Source organism: Aegilops tauschii, chromosome 6 (genome assembly GCF_002575655.3).
Source record: "Aegilops tauschii subsp. strangulata cultivar AL8/78 chromosome 6, Aet v6.0, whole genome shotgun sequence".
In the NCBI taxonomy this organism is placed as follows: domain Eukaryota; kingdom Viridiplantae; phylum Streptophyta; class Magnoliopsida; order Poales; family Poaceae; genus Aegilops; species Aegilops tauschii.
Window position 1 is genome coordinate 469,942,296 of NC_053040.3, and position 24,687 is coordinate 469,966,982.

The 24,687-nt window shown below is 50.0% G+C and overlaps 3 protein-coding genes and 3 long non-coding RNA genes across 6 annotated transcripts; 3 read left to right on the forward strand and 3 right to left on the reverse strand.

Annotated features, from left to right (window-relative positions):
• The first annotated feature begins 255 nt into the window (after positions 1–255).
• LOC120966646 (uncharacterized) lies at positions 256–5,183 on the forward strand. Its single transcript, XR_005760818.3, has 2 exons — positions 256–1,404; positions 4,687–5,183. It is a non-coding gene; the product is annotated as an uncharacterized lncRNA (long non-coding RNA).
• On the reverse strand, positions 1,646–4,692 carry LOC109764789 (uncharacterized). The gene is made up of 2 exons (XM_020323570.4): positions 3,415–4,692; positions 1,646–3,291 (listed from the first exon to the last, which is right to left on the reverse strand). The coding sequence occupies exons 1-2, from the start codon at positions 4,626–4,628 to the stop codon at positions 1,833–1,835; spliced, it is 2,673 nt and encodes an 890-aa protein (XP_020179159.1). The 5' UTR covers positions 4,629–4,692; the 3' UTR covers positions 1,646–1,832.
• A 3,547-nt stretch (positions 5,184–8,730) lies between the features above and the next one.
• LOC141026301 (uncharacterized) lies at positions 8,731–12,946 on the forward strand. The gene is made up of 3 exons (XR_012188201.1): positions 8,731–9,185; positions 9,865–10,077; positions 10,270–12,946. It is a non-coding gene; the product is annotated as an uncharacterized lncRNA (long non-coding RNA).
• Positions 9,385–12,601, reverse strand: LOC109764790 (uncharacterized). Its single transcript, XM_020323571.4, has 2 exons — positions 11,293–12,601; positions 9,385–11,140 (listed from the first exon to the last, which is right to left on the reverse strand). Exons 1-2 carry the CDS (start codon positions 12,546–12,548, stop codon positions 9,625–9,627), a joined length of 2,772 nt encoding a protein of 923 aa, XP_020179160.1. The 5' UTR covers positions 12,549–12,601; the 3' UTR covers positions 9,385–9,624.
• Positions 12,947–14,532: 1,586 nt separating the features above from the next.
• On the reverse strand, positions 14,533–17,923 carry LOC109764776 (uncharacterized). Its single transcript, XM_020323558.4, has 2 exons — positions 16,450–17,923; positions 14,533–16,329 (listed from the first exon to the last, which is right to left on the reverse strand). The coding sequence occupies exons 1-2, from the start codon at positions 17,517–17,519 to the stop codon at positions 14,817–14,819; spliced, it is 2,583 nt and encodes an 860-aa protein (XP_020179147.1). The 5' UTR covers positions 17,520–17,923; the 3' UTR covers positions 14,533–14,816.
• Positions 17,924–20,909: 2,986 nt separating this feature from the next.
• Positions 20,910–23,041, forward strand: LOC109764796 (uncharacterized). Its single transcript, XR_005758931.3, has 4 exons — positions 20,910–21,195; positions 21,302–21,522; positions 22,373–22,678; positions 22,787–23,041. It is a non-coding gene; the product is annotated as an uncharacterized lncRNA (long non-coding RNA).
• The last annotated feature ends 1,646 nt before the right edge of the window (positions 23,042–24,687 follow it).

Below are 24,687 nucleotides of genomic sequence, written 5' to 3' on the forward strand. Positions count from 1 at the left end.
GAGTTTTCATGGCATTTTCTCCTTATTTTCACATTGGATTTGTAAGAGTTTTTCATGGCATGATGTATATATATTTCTCCTCAATTTTCCCCAGGGGTTTTTGTAAGGAGACGATCGTCGCAAGGAGAAGCTCAGATGATTAGGTTTCTTGTGGTGGAACCAACCCACTAGGTTCAAGTCCTAAACTTAGCATTGGTGGTTGCATTTTTTGAATTTAACAGCAATGTGTGTTCGGTGGAAGGAGATGTTCCCGTCGACTACCAAGGCTGCGGCGACTTCGTCAATGTCAAGATGTTGTGCCGGTTCAGTCTCTCGAAGTTGCTCATAGAGCTAGGGTGTGCGTGTGTGCGTTCATGAGGGTCGTCATCTTTGTCAAAAAGGTACTCCATCCGTCCCATATTAATTGATGTTAAAATGAGTGTATCCAGTATTAAAATCCGTCTAGATACATCCATTTCAGTTTTAATTAATATAGGACAGAGAGGCGAACCAACATGTGGTTGAGTTAGGAGGACAGTGGTATTCTCAGCCCATCAGGGTTCAAGTTCTAAACTTGATATTGGTGCTTGCATTATTTCTGGCGATGTTCGTTCAGTGGGAAGAAATGATCCTGTCGATTGCGAGGCGTCTGTGGTGAGTTCGTAAGATCTCAAGATGCTATGTCGGCTCAGTCTACCAGAGGTGCTCATACGGGTATGCTGTGCATGTGTGTGTTAATAGGAATGAGTGTATGCGTGTATATATAATTATATATGAGCGTTTGCGGCTGTACTGTGTTAAAAAAATACAAATTGTATGTACATGATATTTTTTAAACTATGTATGTACATGATTTGATTTGACGGCAGAAACAAGTTTTTTTTTACTATCTATAGAAAACCAACCGGCCGCGTGTACCCGCACCGTATCGATCCGGTTAAGCCAACCCGAGTCTGCTCGCTTGGCCCATCCTACCGCTCGGCCACACGAGACAAAGCCGCGCAGGAGGCCTTAGGCGCTGTTCCTTTCCCGGCGATCGCCGGCGACGGCCCGTCCCGACCTGACCCGGGCAGCGCGGCTGTGTGTCCTTGGCGTGGAAGATCGTAGGGACAGAGCGGCCGAGCGGGGCTGGTTCGGAGCTGGATTCGCGCGCTCGTCTGAACTCAGCGCCTGCATTCGCGCACCATCCACTCGTCGGCTCCAACAACTGCTTCCGATCGAGGCGACCCACGCCCGTGGAATCCTCTCCAGCCAAAATGGCGCCAGGCTCGGATGCTCCACAGTAACCACGCTACTCGCGACGGCGGCCTGCTCAGCTCAGCTCAGTTGCCTGCATCTGCATTCGGGGTCGGGCGCCCTGCAGGTGTTCGGTGAATTGCCACGCTAGGGAGATTGCGCCGTTAAGAGTTGGGTAACGGATCCAGGGTATGTTTCCTCTCGACCTGACCAGTGATTACTATTAGGATTACACCATACTTCTAAAGCATGTTTCAGTTGCAACAAATGATTCACTTTCCTGAATACAAATGCAATTGCAGTTCATGCACTTCCCATTCAAGTTCTTATGAGATAGAAAGTACACATACAGTCAGGAAAATGTCACCTACCATACATATCCATTGGGTTAAGATACAGAAAGACCGGCCCAGTGAGTCGACAAACAATGTTAGCATGCTCCAATTGGGATTCAGGTTAATCCGATTATCCGATTACATCAACTAGACTAGGAATCTAAAAACAGAGAAGCTTTTCGATCGTAGGGACAGAGCTAGCTAGAGTAGGGCGTGCTGATTAGAGATCTACACTACAGAGCTCAGACGAGGGCCATAGTAGAGCTACACTACATAGTAGAACTACACTACAGAGCTGCTTTGGCGCCTCTCACGGCGACAAACGGTACATGCCAGCACCGTATGGATTGCAAAGTAGCCCAGCACAGCAAAGATGAGTGCGACGACATAAAGGGATGTCTTCAACCCCCTGTTGGAGCCGGCTGCATAGGCCACTAGGAGAGCAAACAGATCCAGTCGGATCATCCAGTTCATCACCCTCAGCGACCATTTCTCCCATTCTCCTTCTTTCTTCTTTGGCAGCCATTGCGGTAGCAACATGATGATGACAACGATGGAAGCCACAAAGGAAATGGAGTTGCTGTAGAAGAAGGCGAGGTACCGGGGCCTCCTGTTGTCGTGCATCACCGGGTTGCCCGCCTCGTGCCCGTTGTCGTTGTTCTGCCACGCCCCGCCAGGCGGTTCCAGGCCGGCCTGGTAGGCTACGCTCGCCACCAAGATGCCTAACAGCATCAGGTACTTGCGCCTCGCATGCTTCTTCGCTTCTTCTTCATCCTCATTCTTTTCTTCTGCCTCCTTCTTCCTTTCTTCTTCGTTCTGTTCCCTGGGTTGCGCAACTACCGCATTGCTGAGCTTTCTCTTCAGCAAAAATACCAGCAGCAGCCCGGCTGCAACGAGCAGGACCACAGCCACCAACACGAAGATGTAGATGGATGTCTTGCGGTGTTGCGTGCTTCCGGCGGCGTAGGCCCCCATCAAACAAAACAAGCCCACGGCCGTGCAAACGGATAGTGCATTGCTTCGTATGGCTGGCCTGTACAGATTGGGGTTCACCAGGAGGATGATGAGGGCGATGGACAGCATGAAGCTCACTGAGTTGCAGTAGAAGAAGGCATGGTAGCGGACTGGGTAGTTGTGCAAGAGGATCGGGTCACCGGCATGGTGCCCGAGCGTGTCGTCCTGGAGAAGAAACCCGCCAGGAGGGGTGAGGCCGGCTTGATAGGTGATGGTTGCAGCCAAGATCGTAAACAGGAGCAACCGTTTGCGTCTCTTCTCCAGCAACTCATCTTCTTGCTCGTCGGCTTTCTTGTCCTTGTGGTCCAGCTCCAGCGTGAAAAAGACAATATGGATCACCACATAGATCAGGGCTGCGCCTGCCAAAGCCATGACGTAAATGGAGGAACTCACGTCCCGACAGCTCCCGGCGGCATATGCACCGATGAGGCCAAACAGGTCGAGTATCATGGCTGCCTCCAGCACGTGGTGCTTGATCAGCCTCTCTGTCTGGACAAGGACGATGACCAGCAAGGAGGCCACGAACGCGACCGAGTTGCAGTAGTAGAAGGCCCTGTATCTCCTAATGTTCGTTGTGATTAGAATCGGGTCGCCGGCCATGTACCCATCGCCCTTGTCCTGCCAAACGCCACCTGGCGGGTCCAACCCCGCTGTGTAGGTGATGGTGGCGGCAAGAGTGGCGAGCAGTAGAACAAGAGAGCGAGCCTTGTCCAGACCCTTTCTAGCACTGCGGCGAAAGAAGAAACAGAGTTCAGTTCAGTCGCGAAGAAAGAAGAAACACAGTTCAGTTCAGTTGCGGAGAATGAAGAAACAGAGTTCAGTTCAGTTGCAGAGTAACTGCAAACAGTACCTGATATTATCATTAGTCTGCTGAAGTGCATCCGTTTGTTGCGCTGGACTGGAACGAGAAGACTTTAAAGTGTAGAAAGCATAGAGTACGATGTATGCCATTGCCAGAATGCCGCCGGCCAGGGAGACCACGTAGATGGTGGTTTTTGTCTCCCTGCAGCTGCCAGCGGTGTAAGCGCCGACGAGGCTGACCAGCGCAACAACGATGAACCCGTAGAGCACGAGCGACCGAGCCTTCTTCTCGCGGAGCTTCTTGCCGTCGATGATGAGCAGCATGATGATGAGCAGGGACGCGACGAACGCCGTGGTGTTGCAGAGCAGGAACACCGTCAGGCGCGGGCGGTGGCGGTCCTTGAGGATTGCATCGCCCGGGCGGTAGCTGGTCCCGGTGCTGTCCCAGAAGCCGCCTGGCGTGCTCAGCCCGGCGACGTACGTGATGCTCACCGCGAACGTCGCCAGGAGCATCAGGACCTTGCGGAGCCGTTCGTCGGCTTTCAGCTTCTTCAGGGCCTCACGTTTGCGGTCCTCTTCTTCTCTGATATTCGGGTCAGAGTCACGGACGGGGGAGGGGATCGTGACGGTGTCGGAGTCGGGATTAGGACTGGACATCACGCCGCCGGAGTTGGAGTTGCTGTTGGGGGCGGAGGACATTGTGCCGCTGCAGCCGGGGCCGGATTTGTTGTCTGGGCACCACCAGTCCATCATCTTAAGAACGGCGACGTAGAGGAAGACGGCGGCCACCATCACCGCGGAGTAGACGATGGATATCTTGTCCTGGCAGGTGCCGGCGCCGTACGCGCCCATGAGGCTGAGCAGGTCCAGCACCATGACCAGCCGCAGCGGCACGACGACCCAGCGGCTGTCCTTCCCCTTCTTGTCGTGGCGGACGGCGAGGATGAGGATGAGGACGATGACCACAAGCGACGCGGCGAAGGCGGTGGCGTTGCAGTAGAAAAAGGCGAGGTAGCGGCGGTAGTGGGTTCCGCGGATGATGGGGTCGCCGGCGGGCTGGCCGTCTTGGGCGGTCTGCCAGACGCCTCCCGGCGGGCTGAAGCCCGCGGCGTACGTGACGGTGACCACCAGGGCGGCCAGCAGCAGGAGGTACTTCCGCAGGCTGTACTCCCACGGCTGCACCGGCGGCTTTGCCGGCTGGCCGGGCTGATCCGTTGGCGCTGCCGGCTGCACCTGCACGGCGGAGACGCCACCACACTCCATTCTCTCACTCAACGGCTGTGGTACGCTTCCTGTTCTTACTCTAATTATTGTGATGCAGACTGCCGACTGGCGAATGGTTTCGTGGTGATTATATAACAACGACTTGACTCGGCGCGTGGGCGTCGTCGGGACGAAGGTGCCTAGCCTGAGCCTCTGCGGACCGACGTACGTCAGCGGTCATCGGAGATCGAAAGTGAAGCAAGGAACCAAGTCTTCCCCGGTCAATAAACTAAGCTATTCTAGCCTTGCTTTTTAAGATGAAGCCGATCGGAAACATCGTGAGGAGCACGCGTCTTCGTGTAGATCATCGTTGGACTTGGAGACATGCTGTTCGGCCCGGTCATGATTCTCTTCTGTTGTCTTTACCACTACGACAGCCTTCCTTCCGTCCTAGGTGTTACTTGGATATTTTCTCCGTACGTGTGTTCTTTGGATCCTCCATCTCCTTTCTCCTTATTATAGGTATATATATATATATATATACAAACCAGGTCTTTTTTTTCTTAATCATTGTGATGCAGAATGGCGAATGCCATGGCAGCGACAGGTGAAAAATCTAGAGTGGTGCGATTGTATACTACTCCTCCGTCCGGAAATACTTGTTCTTGAAATGGTTGTATCTAGACTTATTTTAGTTATAGATACATTTATTTACAACCATTCTGAGGACAAGTATTTTCGAACGGAGGGAGTACGAAGTACAGTACTACCTCCGTCTCGGTGAACAAGTCATTCGCGTAGTTCTAGGTCATCGATTTGAGAAATTAAATATGTGTTATATGTCATGAAAAATATATCACTAGATTTTTAAACGGATGTAGTTTTTAAATATTTTTTTATCACATATAATACATATTAAGATAGTTAAATTGTCGACCTAGAACTACGCGAATGATTTATTCACCCAGACGGAGGTAGTATACGAAAAAGACTTGGCTCGGCGCGAGTCGTCGGGACAAGCTGCCGAAGCCTATGGGGGCTGCATGTTCTATCATCAAAGTCTGACAGAGTCGTCGAGGAAGGGAAGAAGCAACAAGCCAACGAGCAAGTCTTCCTCCGGTCAACGAGCAAGTCTTCCTCCGGTCAACTAGGGGCGCCGCAGTTGAATGCTCCAGGTTTTATATCCAGGAAAAAAAAACCATTTGCATTCGACAGAGCCGGCTCTGACGTGGTGTGTGGTCATGGTGAGTACGTCAGTGCAATTCGTCATGAAATTGCGTCGGACTGAGCATCCTATGCACACAATCTTCCTCGACCACTCGATCAATCTAAAAGAACACGGTTTGGCCCACTTGTCATACTATCATGTGGCACTAGGACATAAGGGCATTTCTAACCGGTCCCTTGTAACCGGTTAGAAAAGAACACGGTGTGCGCAGACTCACCTGCACACAGTCAGAAAATAATTCGGATGCATGGTAGATAATTTATTGCGTGAGGTTTCTGAGTTGCTTTATGCAAAAAAGACCAATCGGATCAGAATATTACATGAACAATAAACTTTTTTATAAACCCTAAATTTCTTTTTTCTTGCCAAGAGTTGCTCAGATGTCAAAATGATCTGAAAATTGGAGCGGGCCTCACGCATCAAAATCTCTACCATGGAAAACAACTTGGAATTTTTAAAATATTTATAGTATTTTTTTGTTGCTTTTTTTCTTCAGCGCAGGTGCGGATGAGACTGGGCTCAGAAATGGATATTTGCACAGTCTGGCCCTGTTGTAATCTTTTGAGGGGTAAAACCAGGTTTTATTCATCAAACACCACAGAGTATGGAATAAAGTTTGGTTCATGGGACTAGCCAAACAAGGCATGATGTCCCAAACCTAACAAAAGTGAGAACCTGGCTAGACTATGTGCTTCAATATTGATAGCACGACTTTCAAAAGAAAATTTTCAATTAAATAAGGACGCTTGTAACTTAATCTCGCTAATTATGGCTCCATTGCTTCCTCGGCTCCCGCTATGAATGTCTCGTACCACCTGTTTGGCGTCAGTAGCAATGGTAAAACGATGGAGTTGAAGACCTTCTGCGAGAGCCAATCCCTCCATGCATGCAATAGTCTCCAAGACAACTACATCGTCCACCCCGCCAATTAGACCTGCTACCTAGAAAAATTCCATTCATGTCTCTGCATAGTAGCAGCCGTTCCTCCAACCCCCCTTCGCACACCAGCATCCACATGTATCTTGGCATAGGCAATAGGCGGGGGGCTTCGTGGCCCTGTTGTTGTACTTCACATGCCACGAGGCCCACTACGTTGACATCCACAGAAATGGTCACTTCTTGTCCGGCCCAACAAAATCAAAGCATGCGTGCTGCGCAGTCTAGTGGGTCAAGTGAGTGAGCATTCTTCTACTAAAAAAACAAGAGTGGCAATTAAATCCCACACACTGATCGGCATCCTTCTCCTCCGCCACTTACATTCCGATTCTTCTTAACCTCTCCATCCCGGTTGTTTTCTCATTGTTGCGCCAATGAGGATTCATTCCTGGACAATATTGGCACATGAGAGAGGTCGGAGTCTGAGCATCGTCGGCCACTGGCGATGAGGAGGGGAAATATGTGCTCGCATTGAGGAGTGGTGTTGATGTCCTTTTGGTGTGGCGGCACAGTTGGGGACTTGCGTGCGGTGGAGCAGGTGGGACAAACTGGCGGCCACTAAGGTGAGTTTTTTTACCTCTCAGCACAGGGGATGGTTTAACAGATCATGTCAGCTAGTAGTTCATATAACGCACCACAAACACATGGCATCTCTAACATGGATCATCAAAATACTCGCAAATGTTTTGGACCGGACAGTCCAAGCACTTTTGGGCGAACAACTCCCTAACTATAGAGAGGGAACGAGAATGCAGGAAATGATAATCTGTGAGGGGATTGAATGCAGGAGTTTAGAGCCTAAGTCACACCATTTCATCTCTAAACAGGCTTTTGCCCTGCTTTATATATAAAGCACCACAACCAAGTTAGCTAGCCCTCTTACAAAGTAGAATCCGAGATAACCAGACAACACAAACGCATGCCACTATGATGCCAACAGAAAACATAGAACGGCTAGATTACAACACCACGAGATGCCCTAGGACACCTAAGCTCCATGACAAAGGCCTCAGGAGGGGATACAGCGGCCCAACTAGCCCAGTAGGACGGCGACGTCAGGCCGTGTTTATCACTTGGAAATAGATGTTATATTTTATCACTTGGAAAAGATAAAAAAATCAATAACCTTTCTTAAAAAAGCGGCCCAACTGGCCAAGTGCAACGGCGACATCTGGCGCCTTCGTGGGCTCGCCCGAATTGGCCCAGTTGCGCCTACGGGTCCGCACAGCGCCCACGGCAGAAGCGGCACTGCAAATTTAGTCTCACATCGCCTAGCGAGGGGTGCCCGCACCAGCTTAAATAGCTCGGTCCGCCTACCTTGCCGAACACCTCTAAATATCCTATCGTCGCCGCCCTGATGGGCTTCTGGGTCGTGTTTGGCCAAAAAGCTCTCTCTCTTTCGCCGTTGGGCTTGATCGGGATGGGCCTAGTACGCCCTCCTCGGCTCAGCGGCCGGTTCTTTCTTTTAATTTTACCTCTTCTTTCATTTTTTGTTTCTATGATGATTTTCATTTCATTTATTTCATATTTCATTTGTAATATCCAAATTTGGATAATTACGTTTATCTTATATATCCAATATAAAAATGTGTATCCTATTTATTTTATCTTAATTATTTCAATTCATAATAATTCTATACATTTGTTTAAAAAAATATTTTATTTTTCGAACTTTTTTCTTTTACTTTTTACCTTTTCTTCTTTATTTCATTTTCTTCCGGATTTTTTCTTTACTTTGACAATTTTTAAATTCATACTTGTTTTCCTTCTTTAATTTCTTGTTGTTCTTTTTTCGAAAACTTTAAACACAAATTTACCGAATTTCATTCAAAACAAAGTTTAAACATTAAACTTGTTCATTTCATTCAACTCGGATAGCCGTCATGTAGCCCGGCATGTCCTCCGGGTCGCTGGTCTGACAGGACGGGCCGCATGTTATCACCCGCACCGTATCGATCAGGTTAAGCCAGCCCAGAGTCCGCTCGCTCGGCCCATCCTACCGCTCGTCCACACGAGACGCAACCGCGCGGGAGGCAGGGGCTTTGGGGCTGTTCCTTTTCCCCGGGGATCGCCGGAGACAGCCCATGCCCCGACCTGCACCCGGGCAGCGCGGCTCTGCTCCTGGCCTTCCGCTTTACCGTGTCCCTCGTGTGGAAGATCGCAGGGAGCGACTGAGGCGGGGCTGGTTCGGCTAAACCTGCAGGATTCGCGCACTCTTCTGAATCACAGCGCCTGCACTCGCGCACCCTCTGCTCGTCGGCTCCAGCAACTGATTCCGATCGAGGCGCCAACCTCTGATGATATCAGTTCGTATTGATGCAGGACGACGACGTTACACACGACAGTGGCCTGCGGCCCCGCCCAGCTCAGCTCAGGTGCCTGCACCCTGCAGTTGTTCGGCGAATTGCCCCACAGGGGAGACTGCGCCGCTGAAGTCGGGTCACGGATTCAAGGTATGTTTCCTCTCGACAAGACCAGTGGATCCTATTAGAATTACACAATCATTACTTCAGACCGCACCTGGTGACATACTGGCATGTTTCAGTAGCAACAAATGCTTCAGTTTCCTGAATACACTGGAACTGCAATTCGTGCACTTCCCATTCAAGTTTTTGTGAGACAGAGATTGCACATAGGACCAGGAAATTTCACCTACAATGCGTATTTGGGTTAAGGTACACGCACTTCCCCGGTGAATCGACAAACAATGTCAGCTTGCTCCAACCTCCACTCGGGATACAGGTTTATCAGATTACATCAGCTAGACTAGGAATCTAAAAACAGAGAGAGCTATCTAGAGCAGAGAGATTGAACAGAGCTAATTAAGCTGACTAGAAATCTAGAGACGGAGAAATAGATAGATCGCGGATCAGACGCCCTCACATAGTAGAGCTACACTTCAGAGCTGCTTTGGGGGCTCTTGGGGCGACACACAGTACATGACAGCGTCATATGGATTGCAAAGTAGACCAGCACAGCAAAGATGAGTGCGACGACATAAACCGACGTCTTCCACTGCCTGTTGGAGCCGGCTGCATAGGACACCAGGAGAGTGAACAAATCCAGTAGGATCGTCCAGTTCATCACCCTCAGCGACCATTTTTCCCATTCTTCTTTATTCTTGTTTGGCAGCCAGTGCGGCAGCAACATCATGATGACAACAATGGAAGCCATGAAGGAAAAGGAGTTGCTGTAGAAGAAGATGAGGTACCGGGGTCTCCTGTTATCATGCATCACCGGGTCGCCCGCCTCATACCCATTCTCACTGCTCTGCCACGCTCCGCCGGGCGGTTTCAGGCCGGCCTGGTAGGCTACGCTTGCCACCAAGATGCCTAGCAGCATCAGGTACTTCCGCCTCTCGTGCTTCTTCCTTTCTTCTTTATTTTCTTCTACCTCCTTCTTCCTTAGTTCTTTATCCCCATTCTTTTCTTCTGCCTCCTCTCTTTCCTCTTTATCCCCATTCCTCACTTCTAACTCCTTCATTTCTTGGTTCTGTTCAGTGTGTTGCGCTGCTGAATCGCTGTCATTTTTCTTCAGCAAAAATACTAGCAGGAGTCCGGCTGCAACGAGAAGGGCCGCACCGACCAACAGAAAGATGTAGATGGATGTCTTGAGGTGTTGGGTGCTTCCGGCGGCGTAGGCCACCATCAAACACAACAAGCCCACGACCATACAAACAAATAGCGCATTGCTTCGTATGGCTGGCCTGTACAGATTGTGGTTCACAAGGAGGATGGTGAGGGAGATGGACAGCATGAAGCTCACCGAGTTGCAGTAGAAGAAGACCTTGTAACGGAGTGGGTAGTTGAACAAGAGGACCGGGTCGCCAGCGTGGTGTCCGAGCTTGTCATCCTGGAGCAGGAAGCCGCCAGGAGGGGTGAGGCCGGCTTGGTAGGTAATGGTCGCGGCCAAGATCGCAAAGAGGAGCAACCGTTTGCGCCTCTTCTCCAACAACTGATTTGCCTTGTCGTCGTCCTTTTTGTCCTCGTGGTCCAGCGTGAAGAAGACAATATGGATCACCACATAGACCAGGACGGCGCCTGCCAAAGCTATGGCATAAATGGAGGTTTTCACATCCCGGCAGCTCCCGGCGGCATAGGCGCCGATGAGGCCAAACAGATCGAGTATCATGGCTGCCTCCAGCACGTGGTGCCTGACCAGAATATCTGTCTGGACTAGGACGATGGCTACCAAGGAGGCCACAAAGGCAACCGAGTTGCAGTAGAAGAAGGCCTTGTATCGCCTAGCATTGGTCGTGAGAAGGATTGGGTCACCGGCCATGTGCCCGTTGCTATTGTCCTGCCAAAGGCCACCCGGCGGGTCCAACCCCGCTGTGTAGGTGATGGCGGCGGCAAGAGTAGCGAGCAGTAGAACAAGAGAGCGAGCCTTGTCCAGAGCCTTCCTACCACTGCAGAGAAGAAGAAACAGAGTTTAGTTCAGTTTGCAGAGTGAACAGTGAAACTGCAAACAGAGGAAACAAACTTCAGCAGCAGAGAAAGAAACAGAGATTTCAGTTGCAAACAGAGGAAAGGAAGAAGATGTTATGTATGTGATCCTTACCTGACATTATCAACAGTCTGCTGAACTTCTCCAGTTTGTTGCACTGGACTGGAACGAGAAGAAGCGTAGATACCATAGAGTAGGATGATGTGTGCCATTGCCAGAACGGCGCCAACTAGGCTGAACACGTAGGCGGTGGTATCGATCTCCCTGCAGCTGCCGGCGATGTACGCCGCAACGAGACCGACCAGGGCAACGACGATGCACCCGTAGAGCATGCGAGACCGAGCCGTCTTCTTCTTGCGGAGCTTCTTGCCGTCGATGATGAGCAGCATGGTAATGAGCAGGGACGCCACGAATGCCGTGGTGTTGCAGAGCAGGAACACCGTCAGGCGCGGGCCATGGTTGTCCTTGAGAACCGCGTCACCCGGGTGGTGGCTGCCCTGGGTGCTGTCCCAGAAGCCGCCCGGCGTGCTCAGCCCGGCGACGTACGTGATGCTCACCGCAAACGTAGCCAGGAGCATCAGGACCTTGCGGAGCCGTTCTTCGGCTTTCAGCTTTTTGTGGGCCTTGTGGTGGCGGAGCCGCTCCTTGTCTTCTCCGACCGTGGGGTCAGAGCCGAGGATGGGGGGTGGAATCGTGCCGGCGTCGGAGTCGGGATCAGGAGTGCACATGACGCCGCCAGAGCTGGTGTTGCCGTTGGAGATGGGCATCCCGCCGTCGGAGCCGGCGATGGAGGTGGAAATCGTGCCGGTGCCAGAGTCAGGATTGGGCCTCGCGCTGCCAGAGCCGGAGCCGGTGTTGCCATTGGCGACAGGCATCCCGCGGCCGGAGCCGGCGCCGGGGTCGGAGTTCTTGTCCCAGCAGTCCATCGACTTGAGAACGAGGATGTAGAGGAAGACGATGGCCACCAGCACCGCGGAATAGACGGTTGAAATCTTGTCCCGGCAGGTGCCGGCGCCGTACGCGCCCATGAGGCTGAGCAGGTCCAGCACCATGACGAGCCGCAGGGGCACGACGACCCAGCGGCTGTCCTTCCCCTTCTTGTCGTGGCGGATGGCGAGGACGAGGATGAGGACGATGACCACGAGCGACGCGGCGAAGGCTGTGGCGTTGCAGTAGAAAAAGGCGAGGTAGCGGTGGTAGTTGGTGTCGCGGATGATGGGGTCGCCGGCGAGTCGGCCGCCGAGGGCGTTCTGCCAGACTCCCCCCGGCGGGTTGAAGCCGGCGGCGTACGTGACGGTGACCACCAGGGTGGCCAGCAGCAGCAGGTACTTCCGCAGGCTGTACTCCCATGGCTGCACGGGCTGATCCATTGGCACTGACGGCTGCACCTGCTCTCCACAGCTGTGATTCCCTTCCTCTTGTGTTTATTATAGAAGAGAGAGATGGTTTCGTCGTCATTTTAAAACGACTTGACTCGGCGGGACGAAGGTGCCCAGTCTCTGCGCCCTGCACAGCAATTTCCACATGCGGACGGACGGGCGTCAGGCTCCTCCGAGAAAGTGAAGCAAAACAACCAAGTCTTCTCCGGTCAAATAAAGCCTAGCTTTTTAGATCGGAAACATCCTGATGAGCACGCGTTTGCGTTTTTGGATATCTTACTGTAGAATATGGTTGGGCAGGTGCTTTTCGGCCTGGTCATGATTCTCTTTGTTCATGTACTCCGTACCTAAACAAATATAAAACGTTCTAACTTTGTTTAATTCGAATAATATAGATGGACACATTTTAGTCAAAAATCCATCTCTGCGTCCGAGCTCATCTGCACCCGCGCTGATGAAAAAAAAAATCAAAACAAATACTAGAAAAATTCAAAAAATTACATTTTTTTTGTGCGGTAGAGAATTTGTCAAGTTAATATAAAGTTGAGACATTTATTTTTGAGACGGAGGGAGTAATAGTGTACATTGTATTTTTGTGCCACTGATCGATGTAGAGTCCGTTCTTATCTTAAAAAAAACTGTTTGGATAATTAATTGATGAAGAAAGAAGACAAACTACCGAGTGAGAATCTTTGGAGGCCGAGCTCCATGGACCCCTTTTTTTCAAAAAATTGAAAATCATATTTAAAAGTTTCACACAAATTCGAAAATTTTCATGAAAATTTATGTGCATTCTGCATGAACATGTAAAGAGTCGTTGAAAATATTATGATTTGTTGCTGTACAAAAAAGACAAAATTCTGGCCCAACCAAGAAAAAGTCGGCCCATTTTTGAAACACATATCTGTCTTTTTTTTACACAACGTGTGAAAGTATAATGTTATGAAACTTTTGCAAACGGGCGCCTGCAGCACTCCAAGCTGGGTCGGCCCATTCTCTATGTCTCTGAGCTCTAAACCATCGCCCTTCTTGTGTGCTAAGTTCATTCGCTCCTTAATCTTATTTCGTTTCTTCTGGTTCGCAAAAGCTTAGTTTACAGATGGTTTTATTCGGTTTTTCCTTTTTTTAATGCATGATTTTTTAAAAGAATTTTGTGTTTTTAAAAACCGATAAACTTTTTTCAGATTCGATGATTTTTTTCATATTAGATGAACGATCTTTCAAATTCGATGAACCCCGCCTATTATAGTACACACAAAAAAAAACTACCGACCAGGTTGCCGGTTTCCACGGTTTGTTTCTGAATGCCACGAGACGGCAGCAGCGCGGGAGGCGAGCCAGGAGCCAAGGCGCCGCTCCTTCTCTCAGGGGATCGCCGGCGACCGCCCGCCCCGACCTGCACCTGGGCAGTCCGCCCATAGTGCAGAAGATCGCAAGGAGCGACTGATGCTAAACCAGCTGGATTCGAGCCTCACCTGCATTCACGCCTCGAGCAACTGCTTCGGATCGAGGCGACCCACGCTCGAGGAATCCTCTCCGAGCAGAATGGCTCCAGCCTCTGATGCTATGCTAGCGTACGTATCTATCGACCCACGGTAATGGCGGCTTGGTCGTCTCAGTTGCCATCTGCATGCGTGGATCGGGGGCCCTGCAGGTGCTCGGTGAAGTGCCCCACTAGGGAGATCACGCCGCTGGCGTCCGATGGCCCCCTTGCTTCAAGGTATGTTTCCTCTCGATCAGTGATTATAAATTATCAGGATTCCACAGTACTCCAGACTATACCTAGTGACATACTAGCTAGACAAAGCTAGCAGGATTGCACACAACTTCTGACTATACCAAGTGACATATGTTTCATAAGTAGTAACAAATGATTCAGTTTCCGGAATACAAATGTTATTGCAATTCATGCACGCCCCATTCAAGTTCTTATGAGACAGAGAGGCGCACATAGGGTCAGGAAAACGTCACCTGTCATGCATATTCATTCGATTAAGATGCACACACTTCCTCAGTAAGTCGACAAACAATGCAAGCATGCTCAGAGTGGACGCAGGTTATTCATCCAATTACATCAACTAGAGTAGGAATCTAAAAAGAGGGAAGCTTTTTGTGAAGCCCTTGGCAAGGAAGCAGAGCTAGCTAGGGTAAGCTGATTAGAGATCTAAAGACAGGATGAAAAATAGGTCACAGCTCAGATGAGCAATCGCTCTCACATAGTATAGCACTATAGCGACGCTGCAGATATGCCTTGGGGCTTCACACTGCAGGTCTCTCTTTGGATTTCTTAAGCTGACAAACAATACGTGCCAGCGTCATATGGATTGCAAAGTAGCCCAGCACAGCAATGATGAGCATGGCGACATAAACAGACGTCTTCCACCCCCTGTTGGAGCCGGCTGCATAGGCTACTAGGAGAGCAATCAAATCCAGTCGGATCGTCCAGTTCATCACCCTGAGCGACTGTTCCTCCCATTCTCCTTTCGCCTTCTTTTGCAGCCATTGCCATAGCAAAATGATGATGACAACTATGGAAGACATGAAGGAAATGGAGTTGCTGTAGAAGAATGCGAGGTACCGGGGCCTCCTGTTGTTGCGCATCACTGGGTCGCCTGCTTCGTACCCGTTGCCACTGCTCTGCCATGCTCCACCTGGCGGTTTCAGGCCGGCCTGGTATGCTACGCTCGCCACCAGAATGCCTAGCAGCATCAGGTACTTGCGCATCTCGTGCTTCTTCCTTTCTTCACCCCCCTTCCTTTCTTCTACCTTCTTCCCTTTTTCTTCCTTCTTCCCTTCTTCCTCGTCCTGTTCTTTGGGTGCCGAATTGTTGCCATCTTCCTTCCCTTCTTCGTCCTTTGTTTTGGGCGCCGAATTGTTGCTATTTATGTTCGGCCCCTTCAGTAAAAATACTAGCAGCACTACGACTGCAACGAAGAGGACCACGACCACCAACGCGAAGATGTAGATGGATGTCTTGAGGTGTTGCGTGCTTCCCGCGGCGTAGGCTCCCATCAAACAAAACAACCCCACAGCCGTACAAACAGATAGCGCATTGCTCCGTATGGCTGGCCTGTACAGATTAGGGTTCACCAGGAGGATGATGAGGGCGATGGACAGCATAAAGCTCACCGAGTTGGAGTAGAAAAAGGCGTTGTAGCGGCCTGGGTAGTTGTACAAGAGGACCGGGTCACCAGCGCGGTGCCCGAGCTCGTCGTCCTGGAGCAAGAAGCCGCCAGGAGGGGTGAGGCCGGCTTGGTAGGTGATGGTTGCGGTCAAAATCGCGAAGAGGAGCAACCGTTTGCGCCTCTTCTCTAGCAAACGATCTTTTTGGTCGTTGTTTTCCGTAACCTTGTAGTCTAGCGTGAAGAAGACGACATGGATCACCACATAGACCAGGACAGCACCTGCCAAGGCCATGGCATAGATGGAGGTGCTCACGTCCCGGCAGCTCCCGGCAGCATACGCGCCAATGAGGCCAAATAGGTCGAGTATCATGGCTGCCTCTAGCACGTGGTGCTTGACCAGATTCTCCTCCTGGACCAGGATGATGGCCACCAAGGAGGTCACGAACGCAACCGAGTTGCAGTAGAAGAAGGCCTTGTACCTCCTAGCGTTGGTCGTGAGGAGGATGGGGTCGCCGGCCATGTGCCCATCGCCGTTTTCCTGCCAAAGGCCACCTGGCGGGTCCAACCCTGCCGTGTAGGTGATGGTGGCGGCAAGAGTCGCGAGGAGTAGAACAAGAGAGCGAGCTTTGTCCAGAAGCTCCTTAGAACTGCATTCATACATTGCAGAGAAAAAGAAACAGAGCTCAGTTGAGTTGCAGAGAAAGAAAGAAACAGTGTATCTGCTAACAGGGGAAAGGAAGACGAGGATTTTCAGTTCAGTTTCGTACCTGTGCTGAGTTGCATCAGTTTTTCTTGTTCTACAGGAACAACAAGACAAGGATTCTGACGGTAAAGTGCGGAGTAGGATGCATGCCAATGCCAGCACGGCGCCGGCCAGGCTGACCACTATGGCGGTGGTACCAGTGTCCCTGCAGCTGCCAGCCGCATATGCGCCGACGAGGCCGACAAGCGCGACGACGATGCACACGTAGAGCACGAAAGATCGAGCAGGGAGCTTCTTGCTGTCGACAATGAGCAGCATGGTGATGAGCAGGGACGCCACGAACGCCGTGGTATTGCAGTGTAAAAACACCCTCATGCGCAGGTTGTGGTGGTCGTTGAGAATTGCATCGCCCGGGCGGTGGTTGCCGCCGGTGCTGTCCCAGAAGCCACCCGGAGCGTTCAGCCCAGCGACGTAGGTGATGCTCGCAGCGAAAGTCGCCAGGAGCATCAGGATCTTGCGGAGCCGTTCTTGATCTTTCTCTTTCAGTTCCTTGAGGGCCATCTCGTTCTGGGACTCCACGCTGGAGCCGGACGAGTCGGAGTGCTTGCCGGTAAGCCACGAGTCCAGCAACTTGACGACGACGATGTAGAGGAAGACGGCGGCCACCAGCACCGCGAAGTAGACAGTGGAGCTCTTGTCCCGGCAGGTGCCGGCGCCGTAGGCGCCCATGAGGCTGAGCACGTCCAGAATCATGAAGCCCCGCTGCGGCAGGACGACCTGGACGGCGTCCTTCTTCTTCTTCTCCTTCTCCTTGTCGTGCTGGACGGCGAGGATGAGGATGAGGACGATGACCACGAGGGACGCGGCAAATGCCGCGGCGTTGCAGTAGAAGAAGGCGAGGTAGCGGCGGTAGTGGATTTGGCGGATGATAGGATCGCCGGCGAGTTTGCCCTCGTGGATGACCTGCCAGACGCCTCCGGGCGGGTTGAAGCCGGCGGCGTACGTGACGGTGATCACCAGGGTGGCCAGCAGCAGGAGGTACTTCCGCAGGCTGTACTCCCATGGCTGCACGAGCGGCGCGTTTGCCTCTGTATCCGTTGGCATCGCCGTCTGCACTGGAGGGACGTCGGCCATTCCGATCTCTCAACTCTCAAGTCTCAACAAGTGAGCTTGCTCTTTCTTAATACTGTGATGCAGAGATCATGTGGGGGTAATAAGACGACTTACTTGACTCGGCGCGCGTCGTCGGGGGAGGAGGTGCCAGCCTGTGCGCCCTGCATACTCAAAGCCTGACGGAGCGCCAGTATTTTACTACCACTGTTCTATTTTTAACAGCGACTCCGGCGCGTGTGAACGTGCGGAGTCAGGGTCGTCGGTGAAGGGAAGCAGCCAGGTCTTCTTCTGGCCGTCGCCGGGCTGCAGCGTTGCCGGCTGGCCGATGTAGTCCGAGCGCCATCGCCGGACACTCGGCAAGTGCATTTCCCTCTTCTTTTCTGGCTATTGTGATGGTGCAGAATGGCGAATGTCATGGCAGCGACAGGTTAGGAAGGGAGAGTGATTACTAGTATTATGTTATGGAAAGACTTAACTTGGCGTGAGTCGTTGTCTGGAGGAAGCTGCCGAGTCTCTCTGCACCCTGCATATCCTATCTTTAAGGTCTGACAGAGTGGAGTATTGTACTGCTTGCTCTCCCCGATGTCCATGTGATCAGAGTCAGGTCATCGGAGAAGGGAAGCAGCAACAAGCCAACGAGCAAGTCTTCCTCCGGTCAAGTAAACTAGTGAAGCAGTTTTAGTTCTTCCAAAACATCGTGAGGGGCGCCGTAGTTAAATGCAGTTTTTTTTATCTACCAGGACTAGGAAAAACTACTGTATTTGCAACGGACAGAGGCGAACATCCCAACCCTTGGAACCACCTACAGCTCCAGGTGGCGAAGAGCCGACATCGAGGTGCCAAACCTTCCCGTCGATGTGGACTCTTGGGAAAGATCAGCCCCAGCTGTGACGTGATGTTTGCTCATGTTGCATACGTCAGTGAAATTCGTCATGAAATTGCGTCGGGTGAGCGCCCTCTGCAAACAATGTCCTGGACCGATCGATTCTCAATCTAAAACAACATTGTTTGGGCCTGTTGTGATGTTTTCATGTGGCACGAGGCCCGCTACGTCGACATCGGCAGAAATGGCTGCTTCTGGTCCCGGCCGCGTGCGTGTTGTGCTGTCTAGTGGCATAGAGGGTCGAGTGAGAGCGAAAATTCTAAACGCACGGACTGGACTGGGTTTTACGGGCATATTCCAAACTAAACCCCCCCCCCCCCCCCCATTTTCAGTGGGGTGGGCCCCTCGGCATAATTCTATCCAATCAAACCATGCCAATCAAGCTAGTCCGTTGATCCCGTAAAAAAAAGCCCGTGCGTGTAGCGTTGCTCGAGTGAGAGTGAGCACACGGCACACAACCAAAAAAAGCCATCGCCTCCTTCGTTCTCGTCGGGGTCCTTCCCCTCTGCCGCCTATCGTTCCGATTCTGCTCTCAACCTCTCCTTCCCTATTGTTTCCTCGTTGTTGCGCCATTGAGGATTCATTCCAGGCCAGTATTGGCCAGTATTGAGGAAATTCCACCATTGGTCCTTCCCATTGGCTAACCATGCAAAGAATGGTGATCGATGGAGCACATTGGTATCGTTGCAAGATTCAGGCATGCATCCTAAAATAGGCATGCCAAAATATCTTTGCAAATTGCTCCACACACTTGATGGAAGTGCTTTCTCCCATTTCCAAGTGACAATCCATTAGCACATTGATGTCGCCGAGTCTCCTAAGCATTGGGTGCTCTCAAATGCTCTGGCTCGAACACTTCAACCACTATCTTTGCAAATTTCTCCACACACTTGATGGAAGTGCTCTCTCCCATTGCCAAGAGATCACCAACCAAATCGGCGCCATCATGCGCAATGCTGAAATCACCTTCTGTTTAGTGCTGTGACCAAGATCTCTAGTACAAATCCTCTCTGCATGATGAATCGATCATGCTCCTTCACGTAGTTGGCAATACGGAAGAACGAATCCGTGGACATCTTGAACATATGTCAAATGTATCACTCTGGATACACCGGATTTGGCAATACGGAAGACGCGCAGGGTGAGCAGGGGGGATGAGGATGCTCAGCCTCGCTAATTAAAAGTTTATGTTACAGGAATAATCCGATCGAGCCCTTTGGCGCCGGCTCTAGCCCATAATTTCGCCTCCTGCTTGATGTCGTCGAGGAGGGTGTGGAGGTTGGGTGATGCGTTGTCAAAGAGGACGGCGTTGCGATGCTTCCATATGGCCCAGGAGGTGAGGACAACCAGGGAGTTGATGTCCTTGCGTAGGCATGTCGCGACATTGGTAGTTGTTCACCACTCAAAGAAGCCGGTGGTGCCGTCGGGGGGGGGGGGGGGGATGCTGGCGTGCGGCACCAAGCCAAGATGTCGTGGCAAGCAATGCACGAGAAGACGCATCGAACAAGGAGGTGGTGAAGGGTCTCATCGTCCTGACCACATAGCATGCAGACGGGGTCGTGCAGCAGGTCGTGCCGTGCTCGGCGGTCCAGCAGCGGGTGAGGGAGGCAAGCCAGAGGAATATCTTTGCGTTGGAGGGGGCCCAGGTTTTCCAGATGAGCTACTTGCCCCAACTTATTACATTGAAGATCGAGGAGTGCAAGTGTGTTCTAATTTGAACACGAAATGCACAAATGAAAAACCAAGCACTACGAATTCACTTTAGCCTATTGGGATAAGTCTATTCTTATGGTCATGGACTCATGGGAAATGGGTCCGACCACTTCGAGTCTATTGTACACAGCCTTTTCCTGCATTTCTGCAAGAGGCTGTTTCCAGGACTTGAACCCGTGACCTCATGGTCACAAGGCAACAGCTTTACCGCTGCCCAAGGCTCCCCTTCCAGGTTTGTCCAAAGTTTATACCAAAAAATATTAACGTTCAGAATACAACAACGACATCATTAGATCCATCATAAAATATAATTTCATCATATTTATTAGGTATTGTAGATGTTGATATTATGTAATACTCCCTCCGTTCCTAAATATAGGGTGTATAGTTTTTGGCACGGAAATTAAAAAACGCACATGAAGGAAAAATTTCACAAGTTTTGGGCGAGATTACACCTGACTAATTGACATGAGAAAATAGAGGACTTGCCTAATATAGGGAAATGTAATCAAATCCTTAAAAAAAATATCCAAACGAGTGGTGCAACACAATATACCTTATATTTTGGATTTTTTCTCAAAAATCTATACACCTCATATCAAGGAACGGAGGGAGTATAACTTTGCAAATTTGATTTCATGCAAATCTAATACGCGAAGTAAAACGAAGCGAAGGCAGTATTTCATACAAGAAATGCCATCGTAAAAGAGAATCACGTAGGGATCTGAGCCGAGATGTTTTTCGTGGGAATACGGGAGATAAAAAATGCGTTGGCGTGTCAGATACGTACGCGGCAGGACCTGATCTGTGGGCCAGGAAAGCGGCCTCCGTCGGTTGTGTGTGCCGGCGACAGGGACGGCGGTCGCTGAGTCTTCCTGATCCGTGGATCAGATCGTTCTCCAGAAAGTTTGTCCGTGGACCATGAAGTTTGCTTTCCACCGCAGGTTGGTATGGAGATTTATTATGCGCACGGTGGTCTTGATGTATGATTCCACTTCGTCTCAGGGGTGAAGGGGTGAGCGACTGCCTGCGGAGAAGAATTCGTGCACAGTGGGGCGACTTGATTTCCTGGCGCATTGGAGTTTCTAATGCAGCCAGCAGGTAAACATCTTGATCTGTGTGGGTTAGGGGTGGAGTTTCAGGTTAATATTTTTTGCGATTCGTTGATTTTCTCCCCGCTCTTCTGTGCGTATATGCCGGGATCCAGATTCCAATTCGTTGAGGAAGTTGACGAGAGCACAACCCAAATGGATCTGGTGTACACACACACCGGGCGGCTGCGGCCGAGGTCGCAGCACCGGCGGTAAAAGTGGACGCTGAAATCTGCGCGGGGGTAAGGGCCAGGGAGATCAGACGGGAAACATCACAGCAGGAATCCGAGCATTAGACCGGCAAGATGAACCCACGGCCCCCTGGTTGGGCAAAGAGGTGCGTACCGGTACCGGAGACAAATAAGCTATTGTGTATCTCTGTTTTGTTACGAAAAGAGGCTAGAATGTCTCTATGGAAATGGATTAGTTGCCAGTGTTCGTACGGGCTAGCCTCTGTGAAGGGAAATTGGTACTTGCTGGTGATGAAACATTCAGTCTTCGGTCGTTGTTACGAAAACGTTCCAGTATAAATCACTGCAACACCTCACTGAAGGCCCAGATTTAATGAGCTAATAGGCTAGCTCCAATCCATTTGACAACTTAATTGATATGAAGGCAGCCGTGGAACACCTGCTTGTGATAGCTCATTTTGGCGGCTCCACTTCGTAAATGCAGTTGTATTGTCTACAACAGGTTTCTATTCTTTCAATGAGCATTCTGGTTCTATGGTAGTGTACTAATGCACATACTATTATACACTGATGATCCATGGTTAGCAAAAAAAAGTCTAGGTACCTGCGGAAGCCGACTCACGAAGGCCAGTTAGAACTGGACTTTTATAGCTTAAACATTCGAAGTCCCCATTCTATTTTAGCTCTTCAGTTATTTGTAGAACCTTTTCATTGAGATTTTTTAGAAATGAAACTATGCAGTTTTCAGTACATATGTCACCTTGTGGATTTATTGTCTCTCGATATATTTCAGTTCAATTATGTCGCCTATATATTGATATGTGAATGAAAAGTCAGCGATGAATGATACAGATCAATGTATTGTAAAATCTGGAAGTGCAATGTTCTTGTGTGCTGAAGTACTTCTATTTGTGTTGGTACTTCATCTTTGTTTGATTCTTGTACATATTAAAATATGCATCGTATCCCCTCACTTCATTTAATTTCGTCTAACAGGTGTTCTGCTATGCCTTCTTATGGCAATTGGAATATCTGCACTAATTCTGCAGTTTCACTGTTAATAAGCACATTAATACGCGTCGAAATACTCATATTATGCATCCTCTTTTTCTCGAAGGTAGAACCAAAATGGTTGGACCTGCAGTAAAGCTTCTACTTCTTATTGCTGCCAGTGATCTTTATCTTATGGTCGATATTTGTCATCCCGGAAAGTGCTTTTGCTGGATTATTATATGGCTTTTCTATTACCAATAATGGCCACATTCGGTGCAGTTGGAGAAGCCACTTGTTTATTGCTTTGTGGTACATTTTTCTCTTGTTCAAGCTCAAGCGTGCTATTTGTTTGTGTTTATGCCATTCCTGCTTTGTTAGAACATATTTTACATTTCTCATTCCATCTCAAAACTGCAGGATGGAAGTGGAACATGGAGTACTATTATTGGAATTTCTACAGTGGCCAGGGATTGGAAAAAAAAATTATTTTCCACTCCTATTTATCAGTTATGGATGACCCCGTCTTCGGACACTTCCTGGTTGAAAGGCATATGAGATATGGTTTGCTTCTTGTTTGTGTTTGGTAGCTCTTTACCATTGTGCCTCAAAATCAGATAACTTTTCTGTGTTACCTTTCCACTTTGGTCCTTTTAACATATATGACCTTCATCACATATGCAAACTAGCACCTTTTATGCCTGACCTCAGAGCTGAGAGAACCGAGCCCTAGATGCAATGCTCTGTAAGTCCGTATTTAGGCAGCAGGCAGCACATTTCTCTTCCTTTGAAGAATTATAAATTGTAAATGTTGAGGACAAATATCTATCTGGAGATTGCGTCATATTCCCGCGACATTGTTAACTGCTGCTTGTGGACAATTCGCCGATGTGTTATACTGTTATTTGCCTGATGAAAACTTGAGCTTACCAGGTCTTGGTAAGAACTCAATTTATGATGTCAGTGCTAGTAGTGCACAGACGTAATTTAGACACCCAGGGCGGTGTTCATTATTAGTTGTGTGCTCGGAGGGTCATGTACTAAGTTTTTATTGAATTCTGCAATGTCATGTTGCCACTGATTTCTTAAGACGTTTTTTTTTGTCTGTGTGTACAACTCTGCAGTTCGCTATTGGATTTCGTAACGTATGAGTTGTGAAATATTTCCACAAATCGATTAATTTTGATCGAGTAGCTGACTGTTGTAGCGGCCTGGCTGGCCACCTTGGGACGTACTTAAACAAACTTGCATCTATTTCGAGTAGTAAGAAAAGGTGTCAAAAATTAGCTACCCCTGCATTTATACCATGCTAAGCTTCTTTACCGGGTGTTCCGGAAGGAACGATAGTAGCAGCAGCTCGCGAGTTATAAACAGGTCCTGCTCTACCTCGCTAGCCGATGCGGGACTAAAAAGAACGAACCTTTTGTCCCTCCCTGGCCAGAGGAGAGGAGGTGGAGCGGTCATCTCCCTCCTTCCCCTACACCGACGATCAGCTGAGTCAGCGCCGTATCACCGTGCACGCCCCTGATGTGGACGTCACAGCCGAGTCCGTGGCGGCGTGGCCCTCCTCCCCGGGTCACCGGATCACGCCGAGATCCATCCTGGACGCACCTTCGGCGTCTGCTAGCCTCGATGCCTCTCTCCGCTGCCCTCGACGCCTCCGCGGCGTCTCTCTCCGTGGCCCAGCCGCTGCCCCCCCTCAAATTCTCTCCGCGGAATCACAGGCTGAGCCGTACGTTGTTGTTGGATTTTATTTCTGTCAGGTCGATCGGACGCGCGCGCTGCCGCCGCACCTGGTCAGCATCCAATTTCAGAAGAAGGTGCTGTTGCTGCTGCAGGTAAGCACGACGAGTCACCGATCTGCTGCTACTTCCACTCAGTTTTGTTTGGACGGTGAGTAATTCCTTTCATCGATTCTTGAATACACCAGAGAGTTACGTACGGAGTAGTTAATTAAGAGCTTAATCAGGCATAATTTCTGTGCATCGAGTCTTCAATAAACCAGATCAGTTTGTACATGCAAGACGTACCGAATAGTACGTAGTATTTGGCTATTTGCTAAATACTCCCTTGAATACATAGGTGACTCGATCGATTTGCAAGCAGATCGATCGAATTTAATCCTACACAGTGGCGCTTGTTCCATGGTTGCCCTAGCTAGTTGGCATGCCAATAATGCACTTTAGCGAGCTGAGGGCATCCATTTCATCCACTGCCCTAATTAATTTTCTAATGCATGATCCTTTTTCGCTTCTAAATTTTTTTGGGGCCCTCCTGGTGCTTGTTGTACTCTACTCTCTACATGGGTTTCAAGCTAGACT

Excerpts from the sequence above, each read along its gene's own strand:
- LOC109764789 (XM_020323570.4), bottom strand. The coding sequence starts at position 4,628 with ATGGAGTGTGGTGGCGTCTCCGCCGTGCAGGTGCAGCCGGCAGCGCCA. Across the intron at positions 3,292-3,414 it reads CAGACTAATGATAATATCAG|TGCTAGAAAGGGTCTGGACA; the intron begins GTACTGTTTGCA and ends CTTTCGCCGCAG.
- LOC109764790 (XM_020323571.4), bottom strand. The coding sequence starts at position 12,548 with ATGGATCAGCCCGTGCAGCCATGGGAGTACAGCCTGCGGAAGTACCTG. Across the intron at positions 11,141-11,292 it reads CAGACTGTTGATAATGTCAG|TGGTAGGAAGGCTCTGGACA; the intron begins GTAAGGATCACA and ends TCTTCTCTGCAG.
- LOC109764776 (XM_020323558.4), bottom strand. The coding sequence starts at position 17,519 with ATGGCCGACGTCCCTCCAGTGCAGACGGCGATGCCAACGGATACAGAG. Across the intron at positions 16,330-16,449 it reads ACTGATGCAACTCAGCACAG|TTCTAAGGAGCTTCTGGACA; the intron begins GTACGAAACTGA and ends GTATGAATGCAG.